Source organism: Crassostrea angulata, chromosome 8, assembly GCF_025612915.1.
Source record: "Crassostrea angulata isolate pt1a10 chromosome 8, ASM2561291v2, whole genome shotgun sequence".
In the NCBI taxonomy this organism is placed as follows: domain Eukaryota; kingdom Metazoa; phylum Mollusca; class Bivalvia; order Ostreida; family Ostreidae; genus Magallana; species Magallana angulata.
In genome coordinates this window covers 10,815,151-10,833,080 of record NC_069118.1, presented here as the reverse complement: position 1 = coordinate 10,833,080, position 17,930 = coordinate 10,815,151, and the positions used below count along the sequence as shown (strand labels likewise).

General features: G+C 32.9%; 2 protein-coding genes across 3 annotated transcripts; one reads left to right on the top strand and one right to left on the bottom strand.

Moving 5' to 3' along the window:
* Positions 1 to 2,659: 2,659 nt before the first annotated feature.
* LOC128158738 (uncharacterized) lies at positions 2,660 to 6,393 on the bottom strand. Of its 2 annotated transcripts, XM_052821688.1 has the most exons (4): positions 6,319 to 6,393; positions 4,915 to 4,979; positions 4,435 to 4,653; positions 2,660 to 3,112 (listed from the first exon to the last, which is right to left on the bottom strand). In XM_052821688.1, the coding sequence occupies exons 1-4, from the start codon at positions 6,321 to 6,323 to the stop codon at positions 2,928 to 2,930; spliced, it is 474 nt and encodes a 157-aa protein (XP_052677648.1). In that variant the 5' UTR covers positions 6,324 to 6,393; the 3' UTR covers positions 2,660 to 2,927. The 2 variants fall into 2 exon arrangements, with proteins under 2 accessions (XP_052677648.1, XP_052677647.1); XM_052821687.1 differs by lacking the exon at positions 6,319 to 6,393 and having other exon boundaries at positions 4,915 to 5,054.
* Positions 6,394 to 7,813: 1,420 nt separating this feature from the next.
* LOC128158733 (complex I assembly factor TIMMDC1, mitochondrial-like) lies at positions 7,814 to 14,580 on the top strand. Its single transcript, XM_052821682.1, has 8 exons — positions 7,814 to 7,988; positions 9,404 to 9,664; positions 10,070 to 10,247; positions 11,331 to 11,419; positions 12,299 to 12,366; positions 12,599 to 12,677; positions 12,995 to 13,094; positions 14,300 to 14,580. Exons 2-8 carry the CDS (start codon positions 9,414 to 9,416, stop codon positions 14,360 to 14,362), a joined length of 828 nt encoding a protein of 275 aa, XP_052677642.1. The 5' UTR covers positions 7,814 to 7,988; positions 9,404 to 9,413; the 3' UTR covers positions 14,363 to 14,580.
* The last annotated feature ends 3,350 nt before the right edge of the window (positions 14,581 to 17,930 follow it).

The following is a 17,930-nucleotide window of genomic DNA, read 5'->3' as shown; positions in this document are numbered from 1 at the left end:
ATATTATAGGCCTAACAAATTGCGTAAGATTTTCACATATACTGATAAACCAAGTGTTACATGCGGAGAAAATCTAGCAAATTTGTAAGAAATGCTAGAAAAGAGTTGCAAACAAATATATCACCAAGAACTAGTCCCTGGTTGTCTATGATTTAAAACAACCCCCTTATAGTTGTCTATTTTGTGCTTGAGATCGTGACCATTAATAGGCTATATTGATCCCTTTAATTGGCATAGCTCTGTATAAAGTTATTGAAATACATCAACATTTATAATCAAGTTTTTAAGCCAGTTAAGATATATAGAATTTTCTTTATGCCTAATGATAATTAAGTTCACCGCAAACTGTATATCTAAGTGAAAATAGTCACTGCAAACCAGTATATCTAAGGGAAAATAGCAGGTTTTATAAAGGTCAAAGTGGAAAAGTACTTTTTACGAAAGTAACATTACAAAAACATGAAACTATGCACATGTAGGGTTTTTTTGTTGGTTTTTTTTCGTTTTGTTATTTTTCTGTATGTTCTTTTACATTTTTATATTTATAGGGGGGAATGAAGATCTAATAATGTACGTAGTAAATGTAAATCCTCATTATAATCCACAATTAATCCTCAGATTTACTAATCCCTTCAAAGATTAAAGCGGTAGATCAGTGGTTGATTGCTTGGTTTAGGTCATCTATTGATTCCACGCCAAATGGAAAACTACTTTAAATGTAAAGTATTCAATTTCCGTCATTGCCTTAATTAATCGCGTGATATTATGGGGGGTTTTCGCAGTACGTTCGTTGGCTGAATTGCAAAACTTAATTCCCAAAAGTTGAATTTAATCATAATAAGAATTTGGGTATATATGTTATTTTTCTGATGATCAGCGAACACTACTAGTACATGTGTAGTTGATTGTGTGGATGCCAAGTGCCCAATCTGATTAAGAAACCTAATCAAACTAGGCGAAATTCATCACCTGAACTAATAGACTTTTAGAAATTTACGAAATCAATTGAATTATTTCATTAAAATTAATAATTATTCATGGTCCATAAATTTATACAGCGCAACGTGTTACGGGATTCCTCCTTCTACACTCTTACGCATGCGTATACTATAAACAAAACACATGCAGGGCTCGCGAAGATTCTCCTGGACATGTTTGTAGATGAAATACAGTATGTCTTTTCTTCTTTTTCCAGGAAACCTGGGAAACTACCGCGGGTTATGTATTTTGTCTGCAATGTCACTACCTACATATCTCGAATGAATCACAAAACAAGAGGCCCATGTGCCACATCGCTCACCTGAGCAACAATAATCATTATAAAATCAGCTTTCCGGAGTAATATACCCCAAAAAAATATGGGCATGTAGTCTAACAGATCCTGTATATAAAAAAATCAATTTTTTCCCTGGATATTCTGTTTATCATTGATCCCTTTTTGTCACAGTATAGTCATTTCACATACTGAGCATTACAATTCTCAAGAAGATCTAAATCAAATGGGATATAAACCTACAGCAAACTTGTGAAGCCCAAGAATTGTCCAGAGGCCAAAGTCTAAACAATTTTAAAGAATCAAAAATATGTCAAAATGCTTGCATATAAGTTAAACCATATTATAACATTTGAATTTTGGTGAATTTAAACTGTAAAATTGGACCCCCATCCCACCCACCCCATGTGGCTCCATCCTACTCCTGAAAAATATGATTTTGACAAATGTGAATCTACACTGTCTAAGTTTGCTTTCACTAATGTTGCACCTTTTCTAAGAAAATGTTTTTTTATAGAAAAAGATTTTTCTCAATATATTCCTTTGTAAAGATTTAACGGGTCCCAATTGTGCCCCTACCCTACCCCCGGGGATAATAATTTGACCAAACTTGAATCTACCGTACCTGATGATACTTTACACAAGTTACAGCTTTTCTGGCCAGTCGTGTTCTGAGTAGAAGATTCAAAATAAAATTTCTTTTTATATTCCTATGTAAAGCTTCGACCCCCCATTGTGGCCCCACCTTACCAAAGTGGACCATGTTTTGAACAAGCTTGAATCTACACAATCTGAGGATGCTTCCACAAAAGTTTCAGCTTTTCTGGCCAAATATGAGAAGAAGATTTTTAAAGATTAACTATATATACTCCTATGTAAAACTTCGACCCCCCATTGTGGCCCCACCTTACCAAAGTGGACCATGATTTGAACAAACTTGAATCTACACTCTCTGAGGATGCTTCCACAAAAGTTTCAGCTTTTCTGGCCAAATGGTTTTTGAGAAGAAGAGTTTTGAAAAATATCACCAAATTTTCAATAAATCCTAATTATTTCTTCTTAAAATAGGGCGTGTCCCTTATTTTAACAAAATTGAATCCCCTTTACCCAATGATGCTTTGTGCCAAGTTTGGCTGAAATGGACCAAGTGGTTCAGGAGAAGAAATCGAAAATGTAAAAAGTTTACAGACAGACGGACAGATGGACAGACGGACGCCGGACAAAAAGTGATCAGAAAAGCTCACTTCAGCTTTCAGCTCAGGTGAGCTAAAAAAGCATTTTATTGTTTAAATATGATTACATGTATACGTGAAAAATATATAAGAAGATCTTATATCGAATTCCATTTTAAAGAATAAATTTTTTAAGTAAAGGTTTCAACGATGATTTATTTTCCAAGCATATGAGAGTTGCATGTTACATGTAATTCGGTCAAAAAAGCGCTAAAATGCTTTATTTTTTTGTTATTTAGAAATGGATGAAACACGTAACCCAAACAATTGTGCAATTCTAAACATCAACTAAGAAAAAACGTAAGATCTTCTGTCTTTAATCATCCTTTGCATAATAAAATAAGACAATTTTGAAACAATAAGACAATGCATGAATAATCATGAAGCACTCCCCCCTCCCCACGGTTTCCTTCCCCAGTGCCTCAGTCTTGGTTGAGGTCGGCGAGGAAGGTGCCGATCAGCCGTCCCTTGTAACACTCCATCCTCCAGGGTGAACCCGGCTTACTGCTGTGGTGGTTCTCGCCGTCCCCGTACCCCTCACAGCTCGGGTTCTCCATTAGACAATTAATACAATTCGGCCCGTTACACTGCTCCGCACGGTAGTCGCCTGTAATGTTATACAAATCCAAATGGAGGCGATCTCTCGCAACTTCTCGGGCCTTTCCGGATAGACCTTGAAAACACACCTAGAGGTTGTTTTCCGCTTGCTTGTTAGACAGGCCCAAAAAGTTGCTATATTAATAATATTAATGTAGATGGATGCAATGATTGGTTGAGTAAGATATGCTTTTTCTGATGAAAATTGTACAATGTAAATCAAATCAAATACTAGTATGCTTTTCAACGAACGTGTACATATATACACAATGTACAACACCATTCCATTATATATTCCATATATGATGAATCTTACAATTTTACCGCATTGCTGTTCTACATACTGAGCTTTCATCAATGTTTGTGGGAATATTTTTTGTGGATTTCGTAAAATTATCAGTTTTGGGGAGATGTAAATTCGTGGACAATGATCCTTGTGAGAAAATATGCCATAGACCTTATATAGATGAATATCTAAATTCTGTTGAACGAGTACCGAGCTACATATACATCCACGAATAATGGTGTCCAACAAACATTGATGAAGCCACCCAGACTGTAGATTATATCGTGTCACGTTCGATAACTCGAATTGCACATAGTAATTCAAGTAGCAATAATTTGAATGAAATCTGCTTTTATTGCATTTAAACTTCAATTCATTTTTTGCAAAAAGATTTATCTCTATTATTATCAATCTACATGTATGTTAAAAAAGAACATAATAAAACTCAAAAGACCGTCCCATATTAATGGGATCAAATGTGTATGTGTTCATGTGTTTCATTAAAGGTTGCGTCGAAGATTTCTAAATTTAATCAGTGTCGGAACAACATTTAGGCAAATAAGGCAAATGCTGAATTTGACCCCTAAAATAATAAAAATAAACATTTTTGTTTCAAAATCTTCTTTTGTTTTGCACATTTACCCATGCTTAAGTCCTAAATCAGATCACTAAGCCCTGTTGGTTTATACATTATACATATATATTTTACCATTATACTTATGCACATACTTATTGACAGCTACTAAAATTGACACCAAATGATGTTTATGTATTTTCTGGGAATGCATGGTTTTTCTTTTAGTATTATATCTATAACTTCAATTTCACTCTTAATTTCCTTATTTCAATTTTAATTTTTTACATACTCCCCAAAAAGTGGGGGGGGGGGGGGGGGGGACTCCATGATTATAATTCAATTTTCATTAATATATGTAACTTTAAGAAAAATAGTTGCTGCGAGAAAAAGTGGGTGGGGCAGCCTCCCCCCCCCCCCCTTGGCCCCCCTGATGCTACCTGCCAGAAAAATTTTAAAAGATAAAACTTACATTTTTGTTTAAACTCTGTCCTAGGCCCGCAGACAACACTGTCAAAGTCCTCGCACTTGAGCGACTTTGTGGAGAAGAGCTGTGGGTATTTACACTCCCTGATGTATTTTGTATTAGGAGAGAAACTGGGTGGGTCCAAAGCCGAACAGTCATAGTAGAGCTGGCACTCGTCGTCGTGGGGTAGAGTCAGTGTGGGGTTACCCTCACATATTTTATCCACTGTAAGGGGAAAATATTAAAATACATGCTGTCAAGCTGTTTAGATTATTACAAAGTCGTAATATCCGTTTAAAAAAGAAATTTGTTCAAATTCTTTATTTCCAATACAGTCAATAAAACATTTTAGTAGGAATCCTTTCATAGTTCATTAAACATGAAAAATACACGAATGCAAGAAAAAAAATTACGCAGTACTTGCAATTTCACATTTTTTTCATGGTATTCACATGTAAATATGAATATTAATTATTATGATTGTACCTGATATACTGGAAATGCCGAATGCTATACAATCTCCTAAACAGAAGAGTAATACACAGATAAATCTGAAATCAAAGACAGCCATGTTACTCATCATAAATATCTTGATCTCTGCAAGGCAAAATTTGCTCAGAGTTCATTTTTTCTCCATTTATATAGTGTTTGAATTTTTGCACTTAATTTTGAATTTGATAAATGAGATTTTTACAAGTAATTTTTTTTTATATTTTAGAGAGGGCAACATAAGCATATAATGTTTCCTCGCCGCTTGTATAACCTGCTGTTACTGATGACCTTAATGTCATGTCACGGCATCTCATTAAACCTGTCATTAATTGTTGAAGCGACTGAATCTGACAAATTTCTGGTGTATTCCTCGAAACCTTTATTGAGTATTTTTCCCCAAAAAGGCAAAATGACAGTGGACCAATCACGCACTCAATATAAGATATTTACACCCCCCATCCCCCCACAACACCCCCTCATCCAAATAAGATACCGTGAACGACACACTATCAATTTTTCTTAGATTGTATATACATGTATTGTTCTTTCCAGATGTCATGCTATATTCTAAGATCTTTAAATCAGATTTATTCTGATGAAAATCCGTAAAATCTCTATGATTTTAGGTACATACGTGTATGTAAACAAAGAATAGCTTGAAAATACATTTTAGGCCTATTGTTTTCTATCAATGAAGGGGGCGGGGGGGGGGGATTCGTCATTTACTGATACATTTAAACCGTATGGAGAGCTTTGTACCTACCAATAAACAGTTGACAGTATATTTTTTAATGAAAATATTCTATACATGTGTATGAAAGGGTCATAAGCAACAACCTGGTTAAAATAATTGTTTATAGATTCAAAGAAACAGATACAGTGTTAAAGCATTCTACTTTCTTATTTTTCTTAATCGGTCATCTATGAATTATTGGACACATTACATTTATAACACTTTACTCATATACTTCAAACTAACATGAAACTGCTTCAAAGTATTTTAAATTGATTAAGATATTGAAATTAACGTTTTTTCAAATAAAACTATTAGCGTGTGTTTACATAGACATATATACATGTACATATACATTTAGATCGTAAATCGAGAAAAAAAATCTCAATATTAAGATTGTTGACGTCATTGTTGTTTGTTTGCTTGTTATTTACGCCATTGTTGTTATTGTTTGTTGTCACTAACGTAAAACTGTTGTTTGTGAATAATAGAGTTTCAATATATCCAATATTAATTATAATTTAGATGAGCCAAGATTGAAAATTGCTAAAACGCATACAACATCTGGAAAAAAAAGTTGTTATAGCGGTGTACGGAATAAAAAAAAATGTCTGCATGCTTTGACAAATTTGAAATTCTTTAACACTGCAGCGTGCCAAACCTACCTCATCTGTCAGCCTTGGGGAAACTCAATATATTGTTGTCATAATCATATCGAGCAGATGATGCCCCAGTCTGTTCTTGTCACGTGATCATCAGCTGTTACATCGGTGCTCACACTCCCCGCCTTGTGTCTGGAGGCCCGGGGCGAACGAAGCGTCGCCAACCGTTTGTTTTTTAGCCAGTTTTGTCGTTATGTGTAATACATCAGATGAATTGATGAAGTGTTGAACATTTTGTTTGTTTCATAATTGTGCACAAGATGGAACAAAAAGCACACTTCGTCAATACTGGTATTCTTAGAAATGAATGGCTGTTCAAAATCTGATTTGAATTGTGTTAAACTTTTGATAAATGACTTGAACTATTTGAACATTATGAAAATATAATATAGTAAACAACTGTAACAGAAGTAAATCAACTTTACGGCCTAAAAAAAGTTCAGATTTCCAAATTGATCTCTTTGTCAAAACCTGAATCCTTGGATTGTGTTTGAATAAATCTTTAAGATACATGCATGTATGACAAAAAGACGATCTCTACATGTTTATATTTATTTTTCTGTGGTTTACTAGTTAATATGTATTCTTTCCCTTTTTTCTATACCTTCGTTTATTGAGAGGAATTTATTTTGGTCGGTTTGTTGGTTATATCTTGAGAAGGAGGGAGAATATAAAAACTTCAGTAATTTAGTAACATCGTGATTTTACGGATAACATGGTATCATGGGCGACACAAAATATTTTCTTTTATTTTCATGTCAAATAGCTCCCCCCACAATCCCCTCGCCCCTTGAATTTTGTTGAAAATATTGGGTTTATCCGATAGATCTTACCATACACTGGCGTCGGAAGCAAATTGAAAGTGGGGGGGGGGGGGCTAGACTAATCCTAGAAATATTGAGAAAAAAAACTAATTCCCAAAATCATGAAAATCCTAATCCGTGGGGGGGGGGGGGGGGAGGCTAGTATACCTATGACTACAACTTCCCACTCTTTCGAGATATATTTAGGAACAATTATCTTTGCTGCGAGAAGGTGGGGGGGGGGGGGGGGCTGAACCCTCTATGATGCTATGTGCCTAATGGTTAGGTCTAACTTTGCAAAAACAAGTGGAGGACTAAGCCCCCCCCCCCCCGGTTCCGACGCCTATGGCATAGAAATCAACGGTACATGTACAAACCAGGGACGTATATACTAACGTTAGTATATACGTCCCTGTACAAACTAAATTTTAGTATGTATAAAAGAAAATTTCGCTTTTGTTTCCTTAAGGAAGAAAAATAAAGGACTGTTTAACTTTGGACTATGATAATAATGTAAATATTTAAGTGTGACTCTTTTGTTTATTACTTTACTTGATAGATAGTTGGATTTTTTTTTATTATTATTCCGGGTTATGTTTGTGATTTGGATCGAAAATTATAATTTGAGAATCTTAGTTTCTTAAACGTTTTTTGTTGGCTTACTTTTGATTATAATGGTAAAAGTATATTCAACATTGAGTCTTGTCCTTGCAAATAACGAAACTTTCACATGTGATTTTAAATCCCATTAGGGTAATACAGTGATAACGAAATTAAAACCCAATGAAATGAAATACCAATTTTCTCATACGGTGCAGTGTAATAAACTTTCACTCTCAGTATGAATGATAATTGCACGGCTTAAATCAGGTAGGATCATGAACACGCATATTTGTTATATGTTTTTCGGTGTAACTGTTGGTGCGAGCGCTGCAAGAACTGCAGATAACACCCCTTGTCAATTAGATTCCACTATACGCAATTGTGTCCCCACCCCCAATGCCTTCTCTTAAATTCTCAAAAACTTAAATACACATGCTTGGTTAACCTGTACATGTAACACTGGAAATATTACACACGTAAGTTCACTGTGATGTTATACATAAAACAATTTCTTTGTTTACATTTCTCAATAAAATCAGAGACATAAATAACATAATATTTATGTCTCTGATAATATACAAAGGCGTTGTAATTGGTTCTAACTAAAGCTTATGCAATTCTCAAAACAAGTAATTTGACAAACTTTACAGAACCATGAATTCCATAGGACTATGCGAGAGTTAAAGAATTTTGAATACAGTAAAAAAAAAATTCTTAAATGTTTAGCTTTAGCTTGTTTTTTTTTCTTCCACACTGGCCATTATAGCTCGCTTCACCTTAGCTGCAGAACTGTAGCTCTCCGGGGAAAAAAATATTGACAGACCGGAGAGCTACAGGGCCACCCATTGAAAAAATTGTATATTTATTGCGCAGAAAAACATGCGCTAGTTTTCAACTAATTTACTTTATTTATACGCAAATTCTGTGAAAACAATTAGTACCATTAAATTCTTCATGCAATTTACTATTGATATCGTCTCTTCACTTGCCTCGGATAGTCTTTTAAACACCATCACCAGTCCCGTAAATTCATGTGGTGCACTTTGTTTACATGTAAAAATGGCGACTCTCGATCTCGATGTAAATTCAACATACTTGATTTTCCGAGGTCGGTAGCGTGTTTGGGAGAAAGTCTGTGGCAAATAAAGAGATGATATCAGTAGTATATTGCATGAAGAATTTAATGGTACTAATTGTTTTCACAGAATTTGCGTATAAATAAGGTAAATTAGTCGAAAACTAGCGCACTTTTTTCTGCGCAATAAATATACAATTTTTTCAATGGGTGGCCCTGTAGCTCTCCGGTCTGTCAATATTTTTTTTCCCGGAGAGCTACAGTTCTGCAGCTAGCTTCACCTTTTCACAAAAATAGATCCACATGATATTACATTTTGAAATGAAAAAGATTGTTGTATTTATTCCACTACTTTTTATATTACTTATATGTATAAAGATTAGGTTGATGATATTTAATTTTGCAGACAATATAAATAAAGCCTGTTTCACAATCTACTGCAGTTCAAATTATGCAATTTATTATACCAACCCTGATACATAGAGCTAAGCTTTTGATAGCAAATGTTGACTGGGGATAAGGGCAACAAAAAAGTGCCCAGTATGAAGTTTCATGCTTTCTGGTGAGTACTGTACAGACCAAGTACCAGTATTTGATTTCCTTGTAGATTATAGGTTATGTCATCGGATGATAAGCAGACAATGGAAAACACCACCACTTCCAATGAGGCACCAGTGGAAAAAAATGGTTTATTTTCAAGCATTCGAGGATTTTGGAATAAAACCCCACAAGAAAATGATACAGATACCCTATCACTTTTTTTGCCAATATCTAAAGGCCAAGATTCCCCAATATCTAAGGAGGAAGTCGATAGATTTATAGCTAAAGAAACTGGATTAGGCAGGCTAAAACACATGTATTCATATCAGTATGTAATACTATAAACATGTACATACGTTCTTATTTTAGGATTTGTTTGGTTTTGAATGAAAAATGACTGATGTTTTGCCATGATTTTCTACAGTGGAATGCTTTGTCTAACATTTGAAATATATTTTTGAGGATGTGTACTGAACAGATGTCAATTTTAACAAATTCCATAATTTAGGATTTAGCTTATTGAATATACGCTTATTTAAGATTTCCCTCTATATTAACAAATTTATGGACCAATCAAAGTACACATTAAGAGCATATGCTATCAATGGTTTATTTGTGAAAAAAAATGAATAAAAAGATATAGAAAAACAACAATGATGTGAAAATAGCAATGTGTATATTACATGTATATTTTTGCATATATGTAATTTGTTTCAATTTTATTCTTATTTAGACCAATGTCAGTGATAAGTGCAGACTTGCACAATGTGCTCAGCTTGACAGCACCTGTGACACTCTTCTCTGGTATGATAATAGCGGGTCTAAGATACCCCAGTGCTAAATTTGACTTCTTGAAAAGTCCAGAAAGAGGACTAGTGAAATTTCAAAGGAAGAATCTGAGAATGGCAAGAGTAAGTGATCACCTATATCCAAACATCTATCAATGTGCTTATCCATGTACTTAATACATAAACATATTTACATTTGCAAATATGTTTTCTTTAATGAACCTATAGAATACCAAGAATGTTCAATTTTGCGTGAACTTTTTAATGAAGTTATAATGATAACTGCATGCACTTTTCTTTCAACGTTGCATTTAAAGTAGATCCAGTGTTCTGTGATGTCACACTTTTTTGTAAAACTTTGAATTCTTTAAAAATTGTGCAAGGTAGTTTTATTTATTTTATGTGAATATAATCACATAGATGTAATTAGAAGTATTGGTAGGTTCAAGATATTTTCGCACTTTATTTTATCCTAAATTTCCAAATTTTTATACATCTTATCCATGCAAAGGGGAAATAACTCTTTTTCTGACTTTTCTCGTAGTTGTATGTTTAAATCCTATAGTTTTTCTTATTCCAACGATTAATTTTAAAATATTTTTGTAATTTTAGTTTTCTGATAAAGTTAACATTAAAATTAAACAAGAAAAACAAATTTCTGCCTACAAGATTTTACTTTTAACAAAAAAAATACAGTTTTCTGATGCTAAAATATGCTTTAGTTTATGTTTATCTGGCATCTCAAAAAGTGTGATGACATGTATATTTTTTCTAACAATTAATGACATTTAAGTCTATTAAGTTGAAATCAGTTCAGTTTTTCAACTTTCCTCAGAGAATTTTACGAGTATGGAGTTACCTTAATATTCTATTCATAAAAACACAATTATGTTAATGATTCTGAATGATTTGTCTTTCTCTTAGGTAAGTGAATAAGTATTAGATAGCAGTGTTAAAAAGTTCTACTCAATATGGACTTGGTTGTTACATGATCAAATTAATGTAAAAGCAGAAAAAATACCAATATATATATTTAGAAAGTTGAACTTTGTTGGGATTAAATAGTGTTTTATCTGATGGTTTCTATATGCTTTTACATGTATTAACCTATGCATGAAGGTAGATGTATCACTATACTTAAAAAATATTTTTTTGAAATTGCATATATACATGAACCTTAATTACATTACATTTTTCATTTTTCAGATGTATAAATATGACATTCTCCTATTAGACTTATTTAGAACAGCATTTAAAGCTGGATTCAAATTTGGTGGATTTTTTACATGTATTCTGTAAGTATTTAATGAAATCAATGTTACATTAATTTCATTAGAAGGAAAAATTTTATCATTCATATGTTCAGCTTAATTGAAATCAAATTAAAAGCTAATTAAATTAGACATATATAAAGATTGTTTGTTTATATTATATATTCATGTTTAATTGGCTATATAATGTTATTACTTATGAAGTTTGTTACAGACTGACTACAGAAATATATAAGGTTGATCAATCTCAAAGATGGCGAGGCGAAGCTGATTGATCAACCCAGTATATTCATTTCAGTCCGAGGGAAAACAAATGATTTTGATAGAAATGATTATCATTTAATTGTAATATGCAACTTGATTGATCAAAAAAAGATTGGATTATATTTGGATATTTAATTTGCTTTCTGTTTCAACATGTTGCTTGTGAAAATGTATTAATAGTCAATATCTAAGTGCAGAATGTAAGGTTGTTTAAAATAATATTAGATGGCTGATGCATATGCAAAACGCTGTATTTAAATTTATCTTATGTAAATGTGTTTTTCCTAAAAATTGAACATGTACATCAATCTGATTAAAATCCGATCTTTGATCTGCTCCGACAAATTCAATGCAGCTACATTGTCAGATCTTCAATTCGCTCCGACAAATTCAATGTCACCAGATATCAAATTTGTCAAAGCAGATCAAAGATTTTATTTTCATCACATTGACGTGTTCATGAAATATAACGTGTCTCAAATCATTCCGAGAAAAGGAATATATTTATGGATCAATTCGTCAGATACTTCCAGCATTTTGGATGCTGAGTTTAATTTCAGTTGGATGCACTGAATAAGCTGATGAACAATACTTATATACACAGTTACTTTATGACACGAGGAATTAATTTTGTTGTAGGTTGGTAAACCAGAGTTTAGCAACGTACCACAATAAATCCAGTCCACTGTATTACGCAGCAGGGGGAGGTAAGTCTTGTGTCTTTGTTAAGAATATATATATTAGAGTGAAATTGTCAACAAAATGTTATAAAAACAAAACAATGACTCAATTGACAGAGATTTTTCTGTAAAAAGTTTTAAAATATATTATGGATCCATTATTGAATTATCTATACATTGAAATTCATTTTAGCTTATCTTAATCCTCATTTTCTAGTATCATAATCTTGAGGCTGTTTTATAACGCATCTATTTGCAGCGGTAGCAGGTGCCCTGAACAAGTTTGTAGATGGTACCAGGGCCATGATTGCAGGGGGAACTGTAGCCGGGTTTATTGGGTAAGCTGATTACCCGATCTTTGATCAAGCTTCCTATTCTCTCTGAAAAGAAACTTTTCACCACCAGTAATGTTACAAAAAGGTTTTTTTTTACATCTTATTTTTTCTTTAAAAAAAAGAAACACCTTTAAAGTAATTATATTGATATTATATCATTGCTATTTTTAAGAAAAAAGAATGATACTATTTTTCTAATAGAAATTTAAAGGTTTTATCAAAACTTCCAGTCTTAATGTGTGTTTTTCATTTCAAGTTACATGTACAGTGATGAACTTATACAATAATCAATTTTGATCGATTTCATAACTTTGTTCTAGGCTGGTGTATGGAGGAGCATTTTATTTATTTTTAAAACAATATGGGATGACACAGGATATTTTCCATTGGGAGGATGTCAGAAGGAGGCTGGAAATTGGGGTGAGAAAATCCATCAGACACTTCTCAATTGTAGCTACATCTGTTGTAATTATACCCTGGGCAATTTGTTGAGGAGGTATAATGTTTTTGACCCAATCATCAGTCAGTCCATCAGTCCTGTTTTTTGAAAGGAAACTCCCCTTAAACCACTGCACAGAATTTTTTGAAATAATCCAGTTCCATTATTTTTCAAGGAATTTTGGCTCTTTCAATTTAGAAAAGAACTGGCATTTGGTTGAAGTTAAGATGGGATGATTTTTGGGGGGGGAGTTATGCCCCTTTGTTGAATTATTTTGTGTGTTTAATGCATACCCTGCCATTCATTACGTTTTTAGTTGTCAAGTAATGAGGGAGCATGGGGTATGTGGGCTTGCTCTGTATTTCTTTCATTGTATATGACACTGTAAGAGTTTTGGAATTCTTATTTTTTTTGTCATCTGAATAACTGTTCTTGGTAATTGTTATATTTTGTTTGTGGGTCATCTGTTATAGTTTTAAACTAATTTTAATTTCAATAAAAGATGAAATCTAGGAGGCAAACTAATGGAAATGTTAGAATAACCAAGGAAATCTTTACCAAATTTGAAAACTCATGACCCATTTGGTCTGAATTGGAAAAGATGGACCTAATATATTTATGTTTGAACAAACCCTTCACAAAACACGTCCTTAGAAAAAATGTTTATTCTGTGTATTCTGTTCTAGTTTCCTAGTAAAGAATACTATAGTGAAGTACATTCCAAATATTTGGCATATCTGTTTTATCAATCTTCAACAATAGCCCCACACCCACCTTTTTGAAAATTTCAAATATCTTAAATACTCATCAGTCACCCTCATAAACATACACAATTTTATTCATGCAATATGACTAATCTGATAATATCTCTGACAGTTCCTTTATAAGTTATCACAATACTAGTTCCCCCTTCCTCAATGTTTTAGAAATTGTACAAGTTGCAGAATATTACTCAGAATTGTAAACCTTACAATTTACTGTCCATTAATAATGCACATAACAGTATTGTATGTATTTGCAAATGCATTTCTATAAATTTTCACTTGACTGTTTTATACTTACATGATTGTTAAGTTCATGAACCACTTGTTCTTTTAAATCAATTATCTTAAAAGAAATATCATAGGGACGTCTTATTTGATCAGTGAATACCTAGGCCTCAATTAAATGTGCATTTCATTTCTAGTATGAGCTTTTGGAGAAAGAAAATGCCAGTAAAGATGACAGTAAAACAAAGAAAGATTCCTGATGACTGAAGAGAGAATAAAAGTGGATGTCTTTTAAAATTATTGATGTATTACAGTCGATACAGACATTGTCTAAACAAAGTACCAATAGAATCATGTGATACTACAGTATGGTTTAATGTGACTGTAGAAAATATTGTACACAGTATGAATTTCAGAGTGATTGTGTTTGAATGACATATAATGTAAATAAAGAAAGGGTGAAAGACCATCGAAAAAATAGGGTCCTTTTTTTTCTCATATGACTAACTAAAAATTCTCTGTGTACTACATGTACCATCAGGGCTGGTCTGAAAGACATTGTTCTGTCCTCTTTTTTCTTTCTCAACAAGAAGAACAAATCATATCTTGAAAATTTACAAAAATGGTATTTATGATGCATATTCTAGATCAGAAAATGGCATCATTATATTATTCCTGGTAAGTTGTCAACATTGCGTATGTCCATTGACCTAGGGCACCCATAGACTTATCGCAACGTCATTATAATGGTTTTCTTGTGCCATTATATAGGCTTAACATTTTAAACATCGAAAAACATGATTTCTTTATTTCTCATACATATTTTGTTATCAATTCTGGAAGCAAACAGTTACATATTTTCTCCATTCTTCATATTTTTGTGAACTAAACTTGCGTTATTGCAACCTAAGAGTCAAATGCAACTTGAAAAGTCTCTGGCAGTCTTTCTGTGCCGATTTTAGACTAGGGAGAGGGCAGATTAAGTTTTTATAACTTGTGCCCAATCCATTTGTATCAATTTATTACAGTAAATATGTTCAAATAAAAAAAATAGTCAGCCGTTGATGTTTGGTCGTGTATAATAAGTACATATTATGTACTGGTTCCTTTGCTTTTATTAGTAAAAAAAAAAAAAGAAAGAAATACATGTAATAATAAACTTAAGTCCTAGTCCCTTTTTTACACAACTGTGAGCGTTTCAGCAGTTCTATAGTAAAAAAAAATATATTATTTCGAGATCCTCGTCCCGCTTTGACGTCGGGACACAATACTATAGTAGATCTAGGATGAAACTTGCACAAAACATTGTCGCGATAAAAGACAAAAAAGACATACGTATTTTAATTTTTTTTATCATTAACTGCGGGTCTTGGAGGCGGGGGATTTAACTTGTGTGCCAAATACTAAAGACCGTTTATTAGAAACTTAAGGAAAATAAAATTTACTCAGGATTGATTTTATTTACTTAATTTACAAAATATGTTCTTTTTTTTTCTTCTTTATTTATGTTTAAAGATATACAGGTATTGTCATTCCTTTAGGAGTTGTCTTTCTTTGGGTTCAACGATGATATAGACAACGCTTTAAATGACAGCGTGCGCGGATATAGATGGGGAGGCCGGGATCCTCCCTCGGAAAATCTAAAACTAGTAGAATTACCAAAAAAGCCTCGGACTTTCCCCTGACATAATATTCATCCCTCGAACCCCTGTACAAAATTCTGGATCAGCGCATGTCATATATTACACGCGCCTATACAATGATACTCGGGGTGGTGGTGAATGATATCGATTAAATACACAATCCACATCTTACAGTTGGTCAGAAAACGGCAACGTCATGTGAATTCAATACACTATTCAGCTTCAATCATTAATTTAAGTCAAACACGTATAGCACTACCAAACTTTGTGCACAGTCCACGAAAGAATTCTCTCTAGATCGCGTGTTTAACTTGTAACTTTTGGTTACTGTATTCTTGTATTGCATTCACACACCTTTCGTAATGAGGTTTTTATTTCATATAAAGTCAGTTTATGATTCATAAATTAAGTAACATCATGCATGCATTCCTATACTGAGGAAATTCAGCGTGGGGTTACAGCTGTCCTTGATAATATAAAGGTACATATGGATAAATTACGAAATTGGTGTGCCTCTAATTGGACCCATCTTAAACACGTGTTAGAGTGTCTTGGTGGAGTGCTTCAGTGTCCGTAATCTGCTCAACGCGACTCATCCAAAAATTCTCAACATTCTGTTTAATTGCTTTTTCAACAAATTCAATTTCTTTCCTTTTTTATCTTCCCTCTGCAAAATGAAATAAAGAGAAATCTCTTTCTGCAATCCTCAAAAGGAATCCCTAGTGTCAACACGAGATTTCAATACGGGGAATTTGAATTAGGAGCTGTTAAATCTTTGAAAAGTTTGAATCATTTGAACAATACGTCTTATTAATTCAGTCTCAAATTGTTGACATTGTGCGACCCAGGTGTGAAAACGACGCCATGTTCTGGCCCAATCGTGAACGGATTGAGATTAAAGTCTTTTCTATAGGCTTCTATCTGGACGACCGCCAGATAGCAATGTTGGATCGCTCGGCGATTGATTTACCCCAATCTTTTCTTGTTTCTCAAGTTTACCTCTTATTAACATTTCATACTTTTTGTTCAAAGCATATAGATAGCTTCTTATCATTTTTGAAGTAGATGATTAATTTTTTATTAAATGCCGTGTTACGTTGATATTGATCCTAGAAATAGCAGGTAATTAAAATGGGGTGTCAGTTATAGATTTGATATGCCTTGTAAACAGATAAAAAAGAAAAAGAAAACCTTGGTCTTACTGTATCAATAAGTTAATTTGTTAGTTTTCTACTTAACAACACTTTTAAGTGTTTAAAGTCGAACAGTTTTAAGGACATTAAAAGTTTGTTCCTTGAATCCAGCCCATCTTCTTTCATTTATTTAAAAAGGATATCAAAGTTAATTGAAACTTGCTTTTTATATTGCAAATTTTAATTGAAAAATTCACAGTTGTTAAATCAATCGCTCTTTCATATAAAAAAAAATATCATTCAATATCCTTTTTTTAAATCTTATTTCATAAACCGATTTTTCAATTTTTGTTCAAAATGAACCTGCTTGAGAAAAATTTTAAAACGATGACCCTTGTCCCTTTCAATTATGTCGGGATCGGAACTGCCACGTGATCACTTCACACCGGGTACAACCTCTTGTGTGGACTCAATTGGACACTTTCTCACATTTCAAGTAGCATGTCCGTGCTCAAATATTTCAAGTGTTCCCCTGCCTGAATATGTATGTAGTAGAAAGGTGTTTAAACAATTTCCTTCTTTTGGATTACATTAATCTTCTGTGCATTGTAAACCTGTTGCTATGTTACTAATACATTTTTACAAGGTTGCTCCGTCGTAAAAATATTTAAAGAAAATATTTGCTATATTCGGGAGACATTTCCTTCAATCAAATCAACACAAAACACTTTTTAAAAATTATCAAAAACTTAAGTAAGATTTTAATCATTTTTTTTTTAATTTTGCCATTTTACTGAGTATACAGATTCAAATGAAAAATAAAGATTCGTGCAGATTTTTTTCCCGCAAAGAATCAAAATTGTTTAATTTTGAAAATAATGATATTACTTTAAATATTCTATGTGTACCAGCTATATACGTGAAAATTGAGACAATAATTATATTGACTACTTTATGTATTTACTAAACATACACTTTCCTGCATAGTATAATTTAAGTGAAATATACGACTGTTGAATTCAGTTTAATATGTTATAGGTAGTGGACCGCAC

What these genes read in the sequence shown, in the direction of transcription:
- LOC128158738 (XM_052821687.1), bottom strand. Translation starts at nt 5,011, where the DNA reads ATGATGAGTAACATGGCTGTCTTTGATTTCAGATTTATCTGTGTATTA. An exon ending in CGGCATTTCCAGTATATCAG is followed by an intron (nt 4,654 to 4,914) that starts GTACAATCATAA and finishes TTCCCCTTACAG; the next exon opens with TGGATAAAATATGTGAGGGT. An exon ending in GACAGAGTTTAAACAAAAAT is followed by an intron (nt 3,113 to 4,434) that starts GTAAGTTTTATC and finishes ATAACATTACAG; the next exon opens with GCGACTACCGTGCGGAGCAG.
- LOC128158733 (XM_052821682.1), top strand. Translation starts at nt 9,414, where the DNA reads ATGTCATCGGATGATAAGCAGACAATGGAAAACACCACCACTTCCAAT. An exon ending in AAACACATGTATTCATATCA is followed by an intron (nt 9,665 to 10,069) that starts GTATGTAATACT and finishes ATTCTTATTTAG; the next exon opens with ACCAATGTCAGTGATAAGTG. An exon ending in ACTGTAGCCGGGTTTATTGG is followed by an intron (nt 12,678 to 12,994) that starts GTAAGCTGATTA and finishes ACTTTGTTCTAG; the next exon opens with GCTGGTGTATGGAGGAGCAT.